Source organism: Cyrtonyx montezumae, unplaced genomic scaffold (assembly GCF_038088225.1).
Source record: "Cyrtonyx montezumae isolate F1298 unplaced genomic scaffold, pur_monq_1.0 scaffold_0, whole genome shotgun sequence".
NCBI classification, from domain to species: Eukaryota; Metazoa; Chordata; class Aves; order Galliformes; family Odontophoridae; genus Cyrtonyx; species Cyrtonyx montezumae.
This window is the reverse complement of record NW_027071824.1, coordinates 14,250,102-14,270,129: the sequence shown is the minus strand read 5'-3', so window position 1 is coordinate 14,270,129 and position 20,028 is coordinate 14,250,102. Positions and strand designations below refer to the sequence as shown.

At 41.6% G+C, this 20,028-nt stretch overlaps 1 protein-coding gene across 1 annotated transcript; it reads left to right on the top strand.

Annotated features, from left to right (window-relative positions):
- Positions 1-7: 7 nt before the first annotated feature.
- SLC4A1AP (solute carrier family 4 member 1 adaptor protein) lies at positions 8-15,292 on the top strand. The gene is made up of 14 exons (XM_065755084.1): positions 8-740; positions 1,411-1,597; positions 2,279-2,401; positions 3,060-3,120; positions 3,964-4,103; positions 4,241-4,401; positions 5,225-5,294; positions 8,515-8,704; positions 9,445-9,556; positions 9,947-10,181; positions 10,847-10,921; positions 11,680-11,750; positions 14,035-14,107; positions 14,954-15,292. The coding sequence occupies exons 1-14, from the start codon at positions 228-230 to the stop codon at positions 15,001-15,003; spliced, it is 2,061 nt and encodes a 686-aa protein (XP_065611156.1). The 5' UTR covers positions 8-227; the 3' UTR covers positions 15,004-15,292.
- The last annotated feature ends 4,736 nt before the right edge of the window (positions 15,293-20,028 follow it).

Sequence of the window (20,028 nt, the reverse complement as noted above, 5' to 3'; positions counted from 1 at the left end):
CCGTCGCCAAAAGCGGCTCCTCCGCAGCCGCCGCTCTTCCGCACGGAGCTCCGACGGCCGCCGCCGGCCTTCTCCGCTCCTCCCGCCGGTCTCACCCCTCGCGCTGCCCGCAGCGGTGGCTGAGGCGGCGGTGCGGACCCCGGGGCCGCGCCTCTCGCTCCCTCCGGTACCTCAGCCCCGGCGGCGCTCGTTCCCGGAGGACCCTGTTTAGGAACGGACGCGGCAAGATGGCGGAGGCCATGGAGGTGGAGGCCATAGAGGCGGAGGCCGAGCCCGCCGAGTTCAAGCGGCCTTCCCTCCCGCTGCCCGCTCCGCAGAGCGCCGAGCCCGGCCCCAGCCCCGCGCCTTCCCGCCCGGCCGCGTCCGCGCCGGCACCGCGCTACGAGGAGCCGCCGTGGGGCAGCCGCCCGCCCGCCGGCGCCGGCTACGGGCTGGAGGTGCTGAAGGGCGGCGTGCTGCTGGGCTCGGTGCGGCTGGAGGGCGGCAGCTGGTTCCTGGTGGGAAGGCTGCCCGGCTGCGCGCTGGCCCTGGAGCACCCGTCGGTGTCGCGACACCATGCCGTGCTGCAGTACCGCGGCCGTTCCGCCGATGACGCCGACGCCGGCTTCTACGTGTACGACCTGGGCAGCACGCACGGCACCTTCCTCAACAAGGCGCGGGTGCCGCCGCGCACCTACTGCCGCGTGCGGGTGGGACACGGGCTGCGATTCGGCGGCAGCTCCCGCCTCTTCCTCCTGCAGGTGGGACGGGAGAGGGGGTCCGGGGCTGCGGGACGGCTAACGCGGGTCATGCGCGAGTGCTGGGGCAGCTCTGCCCAACCTCAGGGGCCCGGAGCGGGTGGGAGTCGCTTCTGGCTTCTGAGACGTTGGGTGGTTCGGCTGCACTCGTATCTCTTTTGGGCGGGTGCCCCATCCCGGGAGATGTCGAGGCCAGGTTGGATGGGGCCCTGGGCAGCCTGAGGTGGTGGGGAGCAGCCCTGCCCATGGCTGGGGGTTGGAGATGGGTAGGCTTTGAGGTCTCTTCCGTACCAAACCATTCTGTGATTCCTCATGCCCAAGAGAGCTTGTATTAGTAGGAGTCTAGAAGCAGTCAGAGTGCCCCACTCTTGCATCAGAGGGTTTAGTTTCTCCTTCCTTAAACGTGTGGCACTGGTGGAAATCTTTACTTTGTTAAATACAGCTGTGTTTGAGCTGCCTACAACTAAACAGCAATGTTTATCTCTTTCCCCCCTTTTTTAGTCATTGAAGTTGATATATATGGGCATGCAAGCTACAACAAATGGTCCAGTAATTCAACTTTTAGATGAGCACTATCATCTGTTTATGTTAACTGTAATTTACATGTCCATTGAAAACACAAGTTTCTTTTTCTGTTTAAAACACTTTCATAAAGTTGCTCTTTGTGACATAGGGACCTGAAGAGGACCAGGAGTCTGAGTCGGAGCTGACCGTGACACAGCTGAAGGCACTGAGAAAGCAGCAGCAAGCAAAGCTGGAAAAGACCATGCTGGGAGAGGACTCCGACGAGGAAGATGAAAAAGAGGAGCAAGGAAACGAGAGAAATCAGAACGTTGATATGAGCTGCTCGTGGGGAATGGGTGAGTACCGATGCATAAAATGAGCTGATACCCCTTAAAAGGTTTTTAAGTGAGTTTTCAGTGAGCACTGGCATTGAAATTCCAGTTGGATTCCAAGCATCCAAAGCCGGCACAAGTTCTTGAGTACAAATTGGCCCTTTTCTTTTTAAAAAGGAATGCCATGGCAAGGTGAAACATAAAACAGAGAGATCTATGATTAATGTTTTTTTCCTAAATTAGGGAAAAGCAGGTTTGTCCATACTTCAAAAACAACATGAAACGGAGTTTAGTTTATGCTATGTTGTTGTTTTTCCCGTGGCAGTGTTGATATCTTTGCCTGAATGGTGGATTTTAAATACCTGAGACTGCTTATGCAAGGAGGTTGTCTTCAAGTTTTTAACATCAAGTCCACATCTTAGATAAATTGTTATTAATGAGCTTTTCAGCACGAAATGGGTTGTTTTGTGAGTTAAAATGTATAAGCACATATACCTCTGAAAGTGCAAAAACAGCACTGATGTGCAAAACTCTATCTTAAAGTGGAATAAGTGGTTTTTGATTGGATACAGAAACAGTTAAAGGTTATAATTTTAGGATGATACAGCTGATACTCCTTTCCAGGTGACAGTATTTGAAACTTCTTGGTGTTCTCTCACTGTAACAATTCACCATTTTCTTTGCACTTTGTATGTGCTTTTCCAGGGGAGGATGCTGAGGAGGATGAGGCTGAAGAAAACCCTATCGCTATTGAATTTCAGGATGTACAAGATGCCTTCTATATGAAGGATCCCAGGAAGGCTCTGCAGGGCTTTTTTGACAGAGAAGGTATTTTTTTACTTGTAGATTGTTTTGTTTAGAAAAGTTTGGTGTTTGCAGTCATATTTTTCTCTGGGAGTTAAAGTGCAAAAGCAAAACTTTATGTTGTTGGTGGGGATTTATTTTGTCAGGACTTTGGTGTTTGTTGTTTCGTTGTTTGTTTGAAATTCCTGATTTCTAAACTGGAAACCTTGTTTCTCTCAAGTGGCACTCTAAGCACATCCATCTTTTGAGACTGTAAGTGTCCCAGACCATCAGATTCCAGGTGGTACTGTTCAGGTGATAGAACTGGAAAGTAGTGAAAGACAACAAATTGATTTAAGCTTCCAATGGTTGCTAGCAAAGCTTACAGGTGACTTATGTACATTTTAACATGAAAAATTAATCTTCGAGGTAAACAATATCTGTGAATCCAAATTGCAAACTGTCATATTCTCAGTATTATGTACTTTTATATCTGCAGATGCAAGGTTGTTTTTTCTTTTAACTATGTTTTACCAAACGGGTCACTTAAAGGTCCTTGATCTGAAAAAAAAACCTTGATTGTGAAAAATAACCAAATGAGCTTAATACCAACTGAAGATCACATGGCCAAAAAAAAAAATATTCCTTCTTACTTCATCTTTGCTAACTACATCAACTTTCTTTTTTTTTTTTTCCTCTTCAGGAGAAGAGTTAGAATATGAATATGATGATCGTGGGCATAATAGCTGGCTATGCAGGGTTAAGTATGTACAACTTTATTCACTTTTGTACATAGAAACTGGCTTCATTCAACTCACAGACAAAATCTGAAGGAAATCCTTATCTCTCACACTTGCCAAGGAGGGCAGCTGGAGTTAGATTTCAGTCCTAATACTGAAAAGATCAAGGATCAGTGTCTAGTTTAGCATCTACCCCTTTTTTTGATCTGTCAGCATTTGGTACTACTGAGAGATGAAAGTTGGAAAAACATGATTCCAGGTTCTCTCCATTCCCCCCCTTGTTTTGAGAAATATGTGAAATTGAAATACAAGACAAACTTGGAGACAGTGTTTTAATTGCTAATGGAAAAGGGGAAAAAAAAAAGCATTTATTCCACTGTGCACTGAAGTTCAGTTATTTGATGGTATAGTTTTTGTTTAATTCTTTCCACTAGTTGGTAGCATCATTCTCCTATTAGGCAGAAGAAAGTGAGGTAGAATAGGTCTCAAATGTATAGATGCAATATCTCATCATTTCTTAAGGAACCTTTACTTCATTACAGCACAAAATATTTGTTACTGGTGTTGCATAGATACAAGACACTGATGCTTGAAATATTCATGTTTCATGTTTAAACTGTTCCATTTGCAATAGAACAAATGGAGGAAAATTTATTGTTTGTTAGAAAAGTAAAAATTTGCTTAGAAAGCCTGTTCTTACGTTTGGATTAGTAGTGTATAAAATAAAATATGAAAATATTTAACCCACAAAAAAAGACTAGAGAGAGAATGAAGAAATGACGTCAGCAAGACAAACACAGTATCTGAGAAACATCCATGAAAAGCTGTTTCTATTGAAGCTGTTCCCTGATCCTTTGAACTGAACAGGTTGCCTGTGGATGATGCATCAGGGAAGCAGCTGGTGGCAGAGGTTCTCCATTCAGGAAAGAAGAAAGAAGCAATGATCCAGTGTGCACTGGAAGCTTGCAGGCTACTGGATGCTAGGGGAGTACTGAGGCAAGAAGCAGGTAAATAACCTGTTAAATCTGAGGTAGTTCTAAAAAGCTGAAGCTCTAGGAATTTGAGATTGCTCTGCTGAATTTGTTTGACTTCTCAGTGGTCTGTAAATCATTTGTTCCTTGCCTTCTCCCTTAACCTTTTCCAGTATCTCGAAAACGGAAATCAAAGAATTGGGAAGATGAGGATTTTTATGACAGCGATGATGACACCTTCCTTGATCGAACTGGTGCTGTGGAAAAGAAACGTCTGAACAGAATGAAAAAAGCTGGTAAAATAGAAGAAAAGCCAGAGACTTACAACTCACTGGTAAGAAGAATTATGATATGCCAGACCTATTCTTTCATGAATGTATTATTACTAAGAAGGAAAGTTAAAACATATTTTGAGATTTTTCTTTGTTGCTAGCCTGAACTCCAATATCGTTTCAGATCTTTATCTATCAATGGGCCAAGTTAAAATTGATGATTATAGAATGCAAGGCTTTTTAAGGTCTTGAGAAGAAAAGAATTGGATCTAAAAGAAACGGTAGAGTCTTAACAATAAAGTAATTTATTACTTCAGCTTAATACTTGGTGTACATCACAGAAGCCATTATCTGATACCTATCTTCTACCTTATACAAAACAGGTAACTGGCTATGGAGCATGAACTGCCTTGTCAGCAGGGACTGTCACAGCTTAAAACCAAGTTACAAAGAAAGAAGTAGGCTTCAGCTCCTTCAGAGAAGAGGGTTCAGTTTTTGAGGTTCTGTCATTATATACAAGCTTCAATTTGTGATAAACTAGGAGGGACAGGAAAACTTGCAAGTCCCATACAGACAATAGTATGTGGGAGAAGCAAAGAGGTGTGGGAGTAGGGAGGTTTGGAGGATCATAATTGATGGCAGAACATGCTATTGAAAGTATTGTGTTTTCTTGTGTTTCAGAAAGTGCTCTCACATTCTGTTCAAATATCTTCCTGATGTATCATTTTAAGAACAATCTAATTGTTTTTCATCCTAGAAACTCCTGATCAAAAATCAGAAATAGAAAAATTGAGGTAATGTGGTAGGATATTTGAGGAATACTTAGGAAGACAATTTAAAGAAGATAGTATCTCCTAAGCATGTTTTTTTTTTCCTCCCTCATAGATTACAAAGCTAAAGGAGTCTGAAAATGAGCTTTCTGAGATAACAGAAAAGCTGAAGGCTTCAGGGAAAGGTAGGACACAAAGTTTCTTTGATTGTAGCACTTTTAATTAAGAAAAAACTAACTAAATGAAAGTGCATATTTCTATATCATAGAATCATGCCCTAAGTATTTTTTTATGTCTTTTTTTCACAGAGGGGCAGGAAGGTTTGCAGGTAACAGTTACACAAAGGAGCATGCTTGCTGCTCTTCATCCAGCACTTATGTGCTGGTATGTGTTTAGTGACTTCTTAATGAATGCAACCTTTTTCAAAAGTATACCACATTAAAGGTAAAAGGAGAGTGTACAAACTCCTGGAACATAACAGGGTGAAAATTAGTACTGTTTATCTGCCTATAACAGCAAAATTGAGCCAATTCCAGGACTGCATTTTTCCATCTCTTCCAGAACCATTAATAAGCCAACAACGAAAAAAGACTGTTTCATTTCTCTTCTCTTGTTGCAAGTGCATCTTAAAAAGATCATTGATCTTGCTAGCTTATGAGGAAATCCTTGAGGTTTTCAGGATTATGTCTGTCTATGAAGGCAGAACACTTCCTTAGTGAGGAAATATATCTGCTAAGAACTTAAACATAAAAGTATACTACATGGAGAGATACACTTTGATTTTAATTGACGATAACGTCTCGTGGAATAAAAGAAAGGCTTGAAGGAAAAGTTTTTAGACTGGTTCACAATCCAAAAATTTCTAACAGAATTAGCTTTAGTAAAGGCTGCAGTGACAGTTTGTCAGAACTTCTTCAGGAAACCTGCAATCTGCAAGAAGACAGCAATCTGACAGCAACACTATCTTTTGTGAATTACATGTATATGTTTCTTCCTGGTTATTCAGAGCTGCACCCAAACTCATTTGAATGAACTGATTCTACCAAATGACAGTTCAGAGCTCGTGTATCAATGAGCCAATGGATCAGTTCTTTGTCTTTGAAATAACTGTTTTCAGTTTACTGAAAAGTAGTTAGTGATCAACTAGTAAAAGAATCTGATGGTCTGAGATAGGTAATTCCAATCTCTCATGTGTCATGAAGCTTTTGTTTCTCATTTTTCAACAAGGATGACTGAAATACAGACTAGGAAAACAAAGAATCAGTACATTTGTAGACTACTACTAACACCATATAATTCCTATATGTTGTCATAGTTTGGTAAATTGTAGCTTGTTATATAGCTAGTTTAAAGCCTTGGAAAAACTGCAGTTTCAGCACTTTAAAGTTCACTTCAACATCTTGTAAGGTATTGCAATACAAAATGATTCAGTATTGAACACAAACTTCTTAAAACTAGACCAGGAAATAATGAAGTATTCTGTCATCAGCTTGTGTGTGTTTCAGTTACTTGAGTTTTCTCATATTTCTTTGGTTGCCTCAAGTTAATCAGAGATATGAAGTACACATTTAAGACAGGAGCATACGTATTGGTCATAGGTGATCTTCGTTACTTTCTTGAGGTGTTTGGCAAAGCTACAGCATTACATATGATTTCAGAGCTGTAAGGGACCTTGTCTTGCTCTTAGCAAGACAGACCAATGAGTGAATGACAGGCACAATTGCAACAGCTCTTACCAAGCACTTGGTGAGATTAGATGGCTGTTGAAGAGGTCTCTGTGAAAGTACATAAGTTGTTCACTACAGTTCTTCAGAACTGACTACAGATGGACTGACTCTCACTGATGGAACTGAATGAAAAGAAAAATCAGACAGTTCTTCAGCCTCATTTTTGGTACCCAGTTCAGAGGAAAGTTATTGATAAGTTGATGGTGCAGTAAATAGCACAATAGCTTTTTATTCCCTGGAATATAAAGTATAATAGCCAGAATTGATTCACTTCCCAGCAATATCAAATTTTCCTTAAATAGCTTAGAAAAGGGCTGCAACAGATACTGAATGCTAAAGTAACCCTGAACGCTCAGCTACCTGATCTCAAGCACTGTGGGTAGAATCAGATAAACCTGTTTGCTAGGAGGATCATCTGACTCAGTGAAGATCACCCAAAGTACTCAGACTGTTCTGGGACTAAAGTAGTGAAGACTAAAGAGCTGTGAAACTGCAGGTCCTTCAGTTGCTCTGAATTGCCTGACTAGACAATGAAATACAACCACTGAAATTCAATGCCTAAATTAAATGGTCTTTCAGCTTCTGCCTGCTAGATGATTCAGACTGCTTACTGACAATGCCTTTTCAGTGATCATTTTAGTCTAAGGTCATGCAGATAGTTATGAAGGACTATTTCTGAGTTACTTTCGTAACACTTCATTGTTATTTATATTTGGTTGAAGATGGATGCTCTCCTCTTTTGGATTTATTAGTCCGGTGTGTCTTCAGTTATTGTTGTGGTTTTTGCATCTTTGCAAACTGTAAAATTAGGTTTTGTCCCAAATCAGAAACATCCTTTCCAGTTGAATACATTGAAAAGAGTTTTATTAGGTTTTGTGCAACTGCTTAAGCATATACTCTTAATAATTTAGATTTGTGCTTATTTAAAATTGCAACATTTTCCTCAAAGTTATTTCTGAGCACAATATAAAACATCTGAAGCAGCGTTCAAGCCCAGCAAATTTACTTCGTTTATAAAATCCACGTGTTGGAATTGTGCATGCATTTTTCTTACTTGTTAGAGCTTCAGTTTTTCCCTCCTGAATTTTATTTTAATTAGTCAAATATGCATAGAAATACTAATGTTTGAAAAATAAAAGGACTTTTGACTTGTGTTGTCCCCCAAGTACAGAGCACTGTTTCCTTGTTACAAAATTGAGTCATAACAAAAGTAAATTTTTTGTGGCTGTCTTAACGTAGACAGTTACTCCCATATACAGTCCTCCAGAGGTGGGAGGCTACATCATGTGATTCATTTTTAGGTTTGCAAATGTTATTACATAAACATTCCAGGAAAGCCAAAATGGGATTCCCTGTGCAAAGGTGTGGGATTCTTTGTAGTCACGGACTAAAATAAACACAGCTACAAAAAAGACCCAACAGCCACTTTTTTTTGGGGGGACAGCCAATCTTGAATTGAGATGAACAGTGTAGACTACAGAAAGATTTACTCAAATATTCAATTTTGAGAGGCTTTGATATTTAAGTGGTTTAAGACTTACTGATAGGCAAAATGTTTTCATACTTCCAGAGCTATCAGCCTCCATTATTTCCCATTCAGAAAGATCTTGCAGAGAAGATAGTCACCCTTTAGTCTCATCTCCACTCTCACAATGATACACATCATTATCTTCCGTAGGCCAACCCCAGGCAGCAGCTCAAGATTCCTTGGATGAATTCATGACAGAAATAAAAGCAGGAAGCACCTTGGACAGCGTGACTCGAAAGAAACTTCATCTGCGGTCATTTGAGTTGAAGAAAGAGCAGCAGAGACTGAAAGGGTTAATAAAGCTTGTCAAGCCTGCAGAACTGCCTGAGCTGAAACCACCGTAAGTTCTGGCTAGAGTTTGAAAAAATTGCCCATGGAAAGTAATGACAGCAATTGTGCACCTTCCCATTAAGTAGGCTGCTTTCCAGATGCAAAAGCAGCAATGCCTTCACAACTACCTGCCCCTTCTCTAAAGAGCCACTGCTGCTTCTGTGGCCAAGGCAGGCACACTGCAGCTGTGGAGTAAGATAAGCCCAGATGAGGGCTGGAAGCCCGGCGTCAGCTTTGTTTCTTTAATCATTTTTCCCAATCTGCATCCAAAAGGAACTGAAGAACTTTACAATTCCTTGTACAGTATGAAACTCGTTTTCACACTGTGAAAGGTACCCAGAAATCAAGTGCAGTGGCTGTTTAAAGACTGCACAGCAATGCTACTGCAATTAAAGAGTGTGTGCTGGGTTCGTCTTTTGCTAATGGCAACTTGATGAGAGGTTGAATTGCTTCATTTGTTAAAATTTTAGTGTGGTCTCTGAATGTGTTTATACATAATACACATGTATTATACATAAGTATATATGTGCATTTAAATTTGAGAGAGTCTAATAGGTGTTTTTATCCTGTTATAACAAGTGTCTGACTTTTAAAACAGACACATAGGATGGAGGAGTCATCTCTTGAAACCTCCTCTTTAGATGGGGCAAGTGAGAGAAATAAAATCTTTATGCACACACCTTTATTTGTATATGTAAGACTTGATTGCTACTTCATGGACTGTTTTTCTTTATATCCGATTTTCATTAGGTCTGCGAGTTACAGTCTGGAAGCAAACAGCAAGTCTAAAAAGATTACCCTCCCTCTCTTTGGTGCTATGAAAGGGGGAAGCAAATTCAAGCTGAAAACTGGAAGCCTAGGGGTAAGTGTTCTGAGTCAAGTGCTGGTTCTCAGACATCACCTCAGGCTACGAAGCCTGCAGGTGGCAACTATGTTTTATCACACATACGAAAACACCACAGAGGAGCAAGCCTGCAGGATTGGAGAAATGTACAGGGCAGCAAGAAGCTACTGCCAGACCCTGTGTCTCTCTTAAGAAGAGGCTGCATTCCCTGTCCATGGGTTAGGCTTTTTTTTCCTTTTCCACACCTGTGCCAGTAACTTTTCCTTAAAACTTAATAATTTTTCATCTTGTGATTGTTCCCTACCAGTTGTCTGTGACTGTAACATGCATGCTTTGTCCTGTAACAAGTATTGGTGACATCTACTTCCATCTTATCCTCATTCTGATGCACAAGTCTTTGTCATGCAGAAGTTGCCTGATAAGCGTCCACATATCCCTGAAAGCTTGTTAAAGATGAAGGATGATGGACCTGAGGAGGAAGAGGAGGAGGAAGAGGAAGAAATTGAGGAGGAACAGAAAGCAGACACAATAAGCAGAACATCAGATGTGGAAATTAAGGTGACAGAGGAAGAAACAGGAAGAGAGACAAATGGTCCCAATGGTTCTACCTGTACTAATGAGAATCTAGAATCCCTTCAAGATGGTAAATGATGACTTTTGATTTTTCCAGTAGCAAACTTGAGCCTGTAACTACTGATTTTTTTTTTCCAGAGCTATGGGGATCCCCTAAAGTTTGGGTTACAGACTTTTTCACACTTTGGTAAAATTGCAGTAATCTCCTGGACTCAGGTCATATTTTGATAAGCACTGCTTCCATTAGATTGTCTGTATGATAGTAAATGCAATGTGTTATTGGCAGGGAGAGCTATTTGACAAGAAAACAAATGCCTGTGTAAAGTTTCAGACCAGCTTGTAAGGAGGAAAATAATTTGAAAAATAGGAAGGTAGAGGTATTTTCTTTGAACCTATATGGTTTATCTATAACCCATCATTTTATAAGTTCACTTGATTTAAAAGCTTTGTAATGATGGTGTGTTTGATGACAGAAACCTCGTTCTAACTACCTGTCTTAATGTTGGGTAGGTTGCTCTTAAAACAGATTTTTTAACTGATTACAAGTTTCCCTTAATACTGTATTGCAATGGACATGGATGAAATAATATGGAGGACTTCTAAGAAAGAGCTTCTTTCCAAAACAAACATAGCTAAGAGTTCCCTTGAACTTTTTTCCCCCTCAGGGATGCTAGCACTCCTACTCAGAGTTACTGCATAGCATTCACATAAGTCATTATTTTATTTATTTTACAGGAGTTAGTTTTCAGCCTGAGCCAAAGATACTAAGGAATAAATCCCATGTGAGACCTTCACAAGAGAAATCTCAAGGTGAGATGTACAATTTAGATTACTATAATAAGGTAACAATTACATTCAGAAACTGCCTAAAGGAATTACTGCTTTCTTGTTAAGGGAAAGAAACTAAGCCTAGTTTTAGACTCTAGAATTAGAATGAAGGATTGTTTCATTTAGGTAGTGTTAAATGTATGGTGAGGACAAGTAACTTCAGGCATCTCAGATCTCCCTACTTTTCACAGTCATCAAGATTCTTTGTTTTAAAAAAATTGCATAAGAAGAAAAATTCATTTAGGACCATAAACACAATGCTTTTTTCCTTTTCCTTTTGCAGTAACTTATGTCACTCTGTAAAAAGGGAAGTTCTGCTATTCTCTACTGCTCACTACTACAGTGTTAGTTAGCACTTTTGACCCAGATTACCCCTCTGCTTGAGCACACTCAAATCAGTTCTCAAAATGAACACAGTGTGTGTGTGCTGAGCAAGTGGAGAGATGTTTGAAATTTCTACTTTTTCCTAACTCAAGTTCTTTTAGTGCATGTTTTCATGTCCTCATCATCACATCCATAGACTTAAGTCAGAAAAGTCAGTAGTTCATAGGTTAAGAGGCAGAAAGGAGATGCTTCCTTCTTTGACTTTCTCTTACTTACATTACTGTAAGATGATAAAGGTTGGTCCTGTGTAGTGAGCTGTCATGGTTACACCCAAAAGGAAACACATCTTCATGTGAACTTTCTATAAACTTATTCCTGATGCATCTTAAAGCTTTTTTTTTTTTGCCCCCCCTCAGCATCCGAGGCAGTGCACAAGGAATCTGGAGACACATCTGAGGAAGTTAAGAAAACTAATACCACAGGCAAGGTCAGTTACAATTCTGTGACTCCTGCAGCCTAAGAGTTTTAAGGAATCATTTAGTAGATTCATTAGTGAAATAGTAATAGTTGGAGTGAGATTTGGTGCTGGTAGTGCTTCTCTGCTGAGTGAGCCCTGAACATAGAACTACACGCTGCCATTGGATGCAGCTTTTGAAGTCTCCAGTGAGAAAGTAAAGCACAGTATTTAAGTGGGGCAAGGGTGTTCTGCAAAGCTGAAGTAAGCTAACAGAGCTCAACTGAGTCACAAATTTTCCTTTTCTAGCTTTTTGCTTGCCAGAGCTGGAGTTAAGCCTCTGGTAATTGCTTCTCCTATACTGCAGATGTTGTAGAACATAGGTGCTCTCTGGGCTTTCAGAGTGGCATTGCAAAACTTTATGGAGAAAAACCTGGGAAACACTGGCTGACACAGGACATGCTGGACTAAAATTGTAGCTAGTCTGTATTGCTATTACCAAGCCTCATTCTTTTCAGCAAGACACTAGTTATCTAACAAGACTATTTCAACCCAATTATTAAATTTGAGTGGGTGTCCCAGATAACATGTTCCCCATGCATAAGATTTGTAGTAAAATGTCAATTACATGAGCCTTCCATGCTTTAGGACAGAGCTAAGCATCGCCTTCCTGGAAAAAGTGGGAAGGAACTTCCCTGATGGCTCACAGCCTAGTGATTATTGTGAGGCTCCTCCCTTTACAGTGCATCCCAGCCTTATGCTGGCTACCACCAGAGGCAATTACTGTAGTTGGTGGGCCACAAGTTCTAAGCATCATGATAATTTTCTGTAGTGCTCATTGAGTTTTAGCCCAGCTCCATCTATTTAAAGAAACTTAACTCCCTGTAGCAGGTGTGCTACTCTAGCTCTGGCAGAGGACACAAGGATTATGTAGACAAGGCCTTTAGAATTGTCCTTTCTTACTGGCCTGAAGTATGTTCATAAAGAAAGTATGAGTAAACTTAGCCTGTTAGAGCCCAACATACACCACTTCTATAGATAGGTTAGAACAAGGCAGCTTCTCATGCTGAAGCAGTCAAGTCAGTAACTTTCATCAGCACAGAGTTCACTCTAACACTGAGAATTCTCCAAATACCAGATGGCTTAGCTGTATTCTCTCTCCTATTACAAATCTTTTCCACACACTCTGCCTGCTACCGGGCTCAGCTCTCACACAGTATCAACCTGTAGTCAGCCTACATTTTTTCTCTTTAACTGTTTGAAGAATATCTTCAAATCACACAAAACAGGAAAAGCAGGGTTGCTTTTTTTTAAGTAGCTGTTTTCAAACCATATTTAGAAACTGTTCAGCTCCAGTCTAATGTTTTTCAGAACATTAGTGTTACAGAAGAACTCTTTTAGGGGTTAAGTTGTGGGAAGAAGCTTTTTGAGGGAATGAAAAAATACTTCAACTGCATAGCTTAGGACTACGTCACAATGCTACAGAGTAATGGAAAACAGTGCTGAGTAAGCAGGTACATTTTGAACTCTTAAGTATTTCACTTTACAGTTGTATGATTTTACTAGCTCACTACCTGTACTTGAAGACAAAAGACATCAAGAAGATGCTGATGTGACAAAAAGCTGTCACACAGCTGTGTCAACAGCAGCCTGGTTTTGTTTGCTTTAAACATTGCAGTGATGCCAGTAAGACCTCACAAAAATTGGTTTTCTTTTGAGGAGAAAAAAAGTTATATACTTGTAGATGAAGGTTCAGCTATAAGATGTAATATACTTCTATAAGTAACATTAAACCTGAAGATTTAGTGGGACTGTACTGAGACTGCTAAAGTACTTCAAAATCCTCCTGTAAAGCATTTCCTTGCTTAAAGAAACTCAGTGCTGAATGATGCTGAGACAAACTGGAAGTGGAGCTGTGAAAGCAAGGGGAAAGCTTCCTTTGAAATCAAATATTATCGAATACAACTTCTGTTGCTCAGTAGAGCTGTTGAGTGTTGCACTGAATTTATATCCCCTGACTAGTCTGCCCGGCTCTACTTCTGAAAGCCATTGATGGCTGGATTTGGTGTTGGCAATAGACCTGTTTTGAGAGAGAGAGCTTGCATTTGCACTAGACAATCTCCAGAGGTCCAATCTAACCAGTGGTTCTAGACATAAACTGAATTAGGGTGTTTGTTATTTCTTCATTTTAGTCCACAGCCACTGTAGAAATAATCCTTATCTGTCAGCATTTGTATTTGAATTAATGAGAGATTTAGTGACTGTGACACACTGATGAAGTGGCACAGCGCCTTAGAAGTCTTTTCTACTTTCGCAGGTCAAACCACCTTTTTTTTCCTCACAATACCCAGATGATGACCCAGACTACTGCATATGGATTCCTCCTGCAGGTATCGACTATTTCTTTGGGTTTTATTCACATAATTTGATAGTCAGGGCATCCCTGTAACGCAATGAGGAAAAAAGTAACATGGGAATAGTTTCTTGAGAACACTATGGTTTTTAGCTTAGGTCCCATATTTACTTCTTATGTCACCATGTGGTACCAAGTCCATAGTAGTTTCACCTCATTGGAGAGATGCACCTAAAGTTTGGATTTCAGTTTCCTAATACTTGGGAAGCCTAACTATATTTGCATACAGTGATACAGTCACAGAGTTACAGGGGCTGGAAGGGACCTCTGGAGATCATAGAGTCCAACCCCCAATTCTTCGGGAAGGATGAGCAATTGATGCATATCCTATACATGTAGGAATTGAACACCTTAGTTCCAGAGTGTTTTAATAGTGGCAGGATAGCTCCAAAACTGAAAATTCTTATGCACTTAAGATTCTGTAGTGAGATCAAAGCTCAACTTTCATGTAGTAGAGTCATGATTATAACCTTTAATGGGGCTGTTCTAACATTATAGCTTGGGCAGGTTCCAAAAGCGGTAAGAAAAAGCTAAGTAAACTGCATCCATGAGAGGGAGCTCCTTTTCTTGTCTCTACAATCAGCTGTCTTAATAAGGATCCCAGGAAAGAAGAGAAATAAACCAGAAGTAGAAGTTTTGACAGTACTAGTAATACTAAGAGGAGTTGGAATCAAAAGAATTTGGACTCTGGGTTTCATTCCTGTCTGACAGGTGCTGTTTAGAGAATAATACTGGTCTACAAATCTGTCTTGGACTACTTTTGTGGTAAGCTGTGGTGTTGTTTTAGGTTTTTTAGTAACTTTTTAAAATCTTTATCCATTAGATCAGAGTGGTGATGGCAAGACTCATCTCAATGAGAAGTATGGCTACTAAACTTCAAGCTCCTGAAGACAGATCTGAAGTTTGAAGGTCTGCTCTACTTCACTCTTTCACTACCCATTAAGTGAGAGATAAAGGAGCCGGGTTTTCATACTCTTTCCCAGCTGTGCTGGCTGTGAGCTTTGTGTCCTCTTGTTTGTCTTCCAAATACTTTTTTTTTTTAAAGACCCCTGAGCCCACACATTCTTCTGCCTTTTCCTTCTGCTGTTAGCCTTATTTTTATTTGGTGCAAACCACAGACTCATTTCTCCTTTCATAAATTAAAAAATATTAAAGATGTTAAAAACCTCTACACTTCCAGGCCTGGAATCTATTTTAGGTTGGTTTTATGCAACTGAACTGACACTACTGTTTTGCTCTTTTCAAATAACATTGGAATCATCAGTGTAAACACAACCTGAAAGTTGGTATTTTTCTTTTATAGCTGGAGGGAGGGGGAGGTGGGCCAAGAAGGGGGGGAACCATCACCTTTCTCCTTCCAGAAGGAAAGTGTTTCACTTCGTACCGTGGGGGGTCTTGGAACACAGTTGTTGAACACATGGTATGAAGGGAGCTAGAAGGAAGGGGAACACTTATAGAGGTATAGAAACACTCAAGAACTGAAGAGGCTGGCACTGCACAGCTCAAATTAGAGGATAACAAAAAAAATGGCGAAAGGATATCCTGAAAAAACTTCTACCACAGCCTGTTCTTTGCCTCTCACAGCCCAAGAACAAAAGGGGGCACTTCAGTGCAGTTTCAGTACTCCCTGAAGAATGACTGCACCTCTTCATAAAATAACACTCCACTAGAGGGGAGAATAAAGCAAGGTTTGAAGTCTGAATAGGCACCTTCATCAAGGGATGGCAAAAAGCTGTTGCTGCTCTACAGGTTCACAGGACAGACCTCAGTGCCAAAAATGACAGCCAGCACCAGATCCTGACCCCTTCTCATCCAGCTCTGCAACGAGATGCTTGCTTATTCTGTCTATAAACATTTTGCATGGATACATTTCCAATATGTACTTAAGTATATACTGCATACATTTAAGAAGATGTGATTTAAATATATGTCCAAAATGCAGAGGTATAAATTGAATAAACACTTTAGTAAGAAGTAAAGAATGTGAAAGGAGAAACGAGCAAAAGCAGAGGGCAGGCTGTGGGCTCCTGCCAGAAGGACCCTTGGGTGCACCTGGGCCTCATTGTCCCCAGCCAGCCCATGAGGTGGGCACACCTTTACTTTGGCCATCTCAAAGCAATTATATTCAGAAAGCTGCCGGTATCACTTCAGTGGGCACCTGGCCAGCAAGTAAGTTCCTACTTGATACTCTGCCACATAACACATTGAGTACTTTCCTTTTTGGCCACATACATGCATAAGTGAATAGAGGTATTCAGCCTCCCTTTTCTCATGGGGTGATAACCAGGTATTCAAGTAAGGGCCACCACGGTATGCAGAAAGTGCTCAGCAATAAGTCATCAATCTTCATCACCCTCATTTTCAGAAACTGATGAGCCATCACTGTAAACTTAGCCCTGTGAGACAAACAAGCCTCCCTCAAGATTTTTCTGTCTAGTTGAGAATAGTAATCCAGTTCTTACAGGTCAAGGATCTTCTGATAGTCTGTGCACACGGCAAGAACTCCTTTTCTCATTGAGCACCATGCTGTGCACCCTGTCATGGTCTTGTTATGGAAGAGGGCCTACAAAACTGCTATTTAGCAGTGCTAAAACATACACACGCACTTGTAAGCTTCAGTATCCAATTGTAGGTGAAAGGTGTTTAAATACTTTGCAGTTTTGTAAAGAGTCTGAAAAACTCAGGCTGGTGAACTGGCACACACAACAGTAAACACTCCAGGTGATTCATTACGCATCCATTTTTTATTTTCACAAACTGGCTGACAACTAAGCTGACATTGTAGCCCCTGGCATTATATGCTAGAGAAACATAGCCCTTGCACTTTGTGTTTGCAAGCAACTGAATAAAGTCCACGTGTCCCCTTTAAGCTCCCATTCTCTATCAGTTTTCCTTTCTGTTCCTTCTTCCCTGCACATAGACTTCTCCATTTTCCTCACAGAACTCATTTGCCACACTCAACAGCTCTACACCAGTCAGAGCCCTCCCTGCTGTAAGCACTATGAGGCTTACAACAACAGAGACTTGTACTTTCATCTGTGACTTCAGAATGATGATTGACTGCAGGGCCCTGCACAGCCCACCCCCAACAGCTTTTAGTGCCACTGCAGACAAGCAAGAAGACCAAGACCTCGGCACTCTCTCAATCTGTAAATTTCACCAGTACGTTTATACAGCTTCTTTCTGAATACATAGTGCCTAGACTTATAGTAGAAGACTGAAGCTGTGTGTGCTAACAGCTTCAAGACAGAGCTGAGTAACAAAGAACACTAAGAATTTACATCTGCCACAAGTCATCAGAAATTTGCTCAAAGCAAGGTCCTCCTTCACCACACAGCTCACCCCAGCACCCACCCTTTCTGTGGGACGCTTACCTCCACTTCCAGCTCCTGACTCAGCAGCTAGCTTCAGGCTGCAAGGACATTCCCACAAATACCCCTAGTTCTTGCTGATTCTCACCCAGCCCTGTTAAGCTGCCTCTCCACTTCTTTTAAAACCTACAGATTAGAGCAAACAACCTCCAGGTGGAGCTCATGATGCACAGACCTCGCTGCACCTGAGCTCTCCTCCCTCCGCAAGGAGGGAATCCCTCTGTGGTTGGGGGCGTATGGGCCCTTGATGAATGGTCAGAAGAAAACTGATACTACAACAGTGCGTGTAATGGTCTCGTTTCTGGAAGGGAAGAGAGTATTCACGTGGTTATTCAGTGCCTTCAATGAAGCATAACACCTATTTGGTCACCCACTTGTCAAACCGAGTTTGCAATACAGTAAAAAGCTACAGGACACAGAGAGATGTCATTAATAAGCATGCCATCCTGTAGCCAGCTCGCAGGCCTCGCTCCAGTGTTCCAGAACTGATTGCTTAAAGCTGCATTTTTTTCTGCACAGAGCATACAATTAGCTAGTAATTTCTTTGCAACATGTGTTTACTTCATTATCATACTTATTTTCCGCTGCTATGAAAATTCCAGTTCTGTATTCACCTAATAAATGCTCCTAAATTTATAGAGCATCAACACCATAAGGTCTGTGAGCACCTCGTATTTAGGCAGCTGGCTGCAAGGTGTTATGGTTTGCAGCTCTCTGCGTAAAGCAGTATACATTTTGGTATCTGTAGAGTGGTACATTCTGCTGTGCTGGGGCACGAAGTTAAGCATATGTACTTGTGCATAGCTGTAGACATTATGTGGTTGTTTTCGGTTTCTTTTATACATTTGGAAAATGAAGTGCTGTCTTAGGAGCTCTCAATTTCAGAGGAAATGTGAGGGAAGATGTGGAAAGTGCTCTATAAGTTAAAGGGAAGGGCAATACATCAGCTTGATCTGTTTAATTACACTTTCAAATTGTGGCAGTGTTCTGCTGATTGTGCAGCTGTGTGGATGTATGTGCAGGTGTATGCACACTTTCAAACATAAATATATTGCTTTGTTTTTCTGCTTTGACCTGTGAAACCACTTGAATCTCAGCTTTTTGCTTTTGCTGGACGCAGTCTGCTGAAACTGCTGTCTGGGCATTTCAAGAGATCGTCTGGTTTTGCTGAGTACCTATTTCAGATACAGTTTCTTGTAACACCTAGACATGAACCGTGCCTGAGAACCTCATGAGGTTCACCTGGCCCAGTGCTCAAGCGTGCCTAGGTTTATCCTGGATGGTATCTTGTCCCTTGGGTGTGCCTTTTCTCCCACCATACTCAGTCTGATCTGGTTTTCTGCTGGTGGTGTTCCTTTGTTCTGCCTCTGTTTCCCCTGTAGCAAAGCACTGTGCTGAGCCTCATCCTTCGTTACTCTTTACCCTAGAGCCCACCTTGAGCTGAGCAGGCTGCTGCTACTGAGCTGCATCCCTACCTTCCCCCACCTAACCAGAGCAGCTAGGGAAGCTCTGAGGTTTACTTTCCTGAATTTCTTCAGGGGATAAATGGCAGAGCCATCAGCTCCAGGTAGGGTGGGATGCCAGAGGAATATCGATGTGAATCTCCCATTGCATTGTACTCATTCATCCGTCTGCCCCATTCCCATTGCACCTTTTCAAAGGAAACATCATCCCAGACTGCTCCATAACAGCAAGTCAGTAACATCCTAATTGCTCTTACATGCTAAGGTAATTATAACAGGGTCTGTGGTGGAAGGATGATTTATTTTCCGGCGTTGAAAGCACAGCTGTAACTACACAGACCTTCTCTGTGCTTCCTCCTGAAACGGCTCTCTTGGCTGCTCAGGTGTCTCACCGCAGAACAAATGAAGCCATTTTTTCTCTCCAAATTAGCAGATTTGCCTGAGAGCTTGCATCTGCACTTGTGAAGCCATCGTATGAGGAAACACACTGTGAAGTGCTGATGATCTGTGGATAGATTCCCTTCTGCTGTTCAAAACATGTAGATAAGTATTGAACAGTTTAGGCTCAGGCACAAGCAGAATCAGCTATTGAGCTTTTGTGATTCACTCACAGCCCCTGATTTTCTTATAGCATTTCCTTAGAATCGCAGAATCGTTAAGGTTGGAAAGACCTCTAAGATCCAGCCCATCCCCACCATGCCCACCAGCCCAACCTGCAGTGCCACATCCACACACACTCAGAGGTTCATAACACTTCTAGGGACGGTGACTGCACTAGGTCCCTGGGCAGCCCATTCCAGTGCCTCACTGCTCTTTCTGAGAAGAATTTTTTCCTAATGTCCAGCATGAACCTCCCCTGGTGCAGCTTAAAGCCATTAACTTGCAGCCCAACTTTCCCAGAAGTGAGACATGGTTAGTTTCACAGAAACACAGATATACACAGTGAGTGAAATCTTTGTCTCTCTGAAGGATGCTGGCACTGGGTTTAGGACCTCGCCATGTTTGTGAATAGCTCTGTGGACCTGGAATGAAGGATGCCATCAAGCGTCTTATCCCCTAGAAGC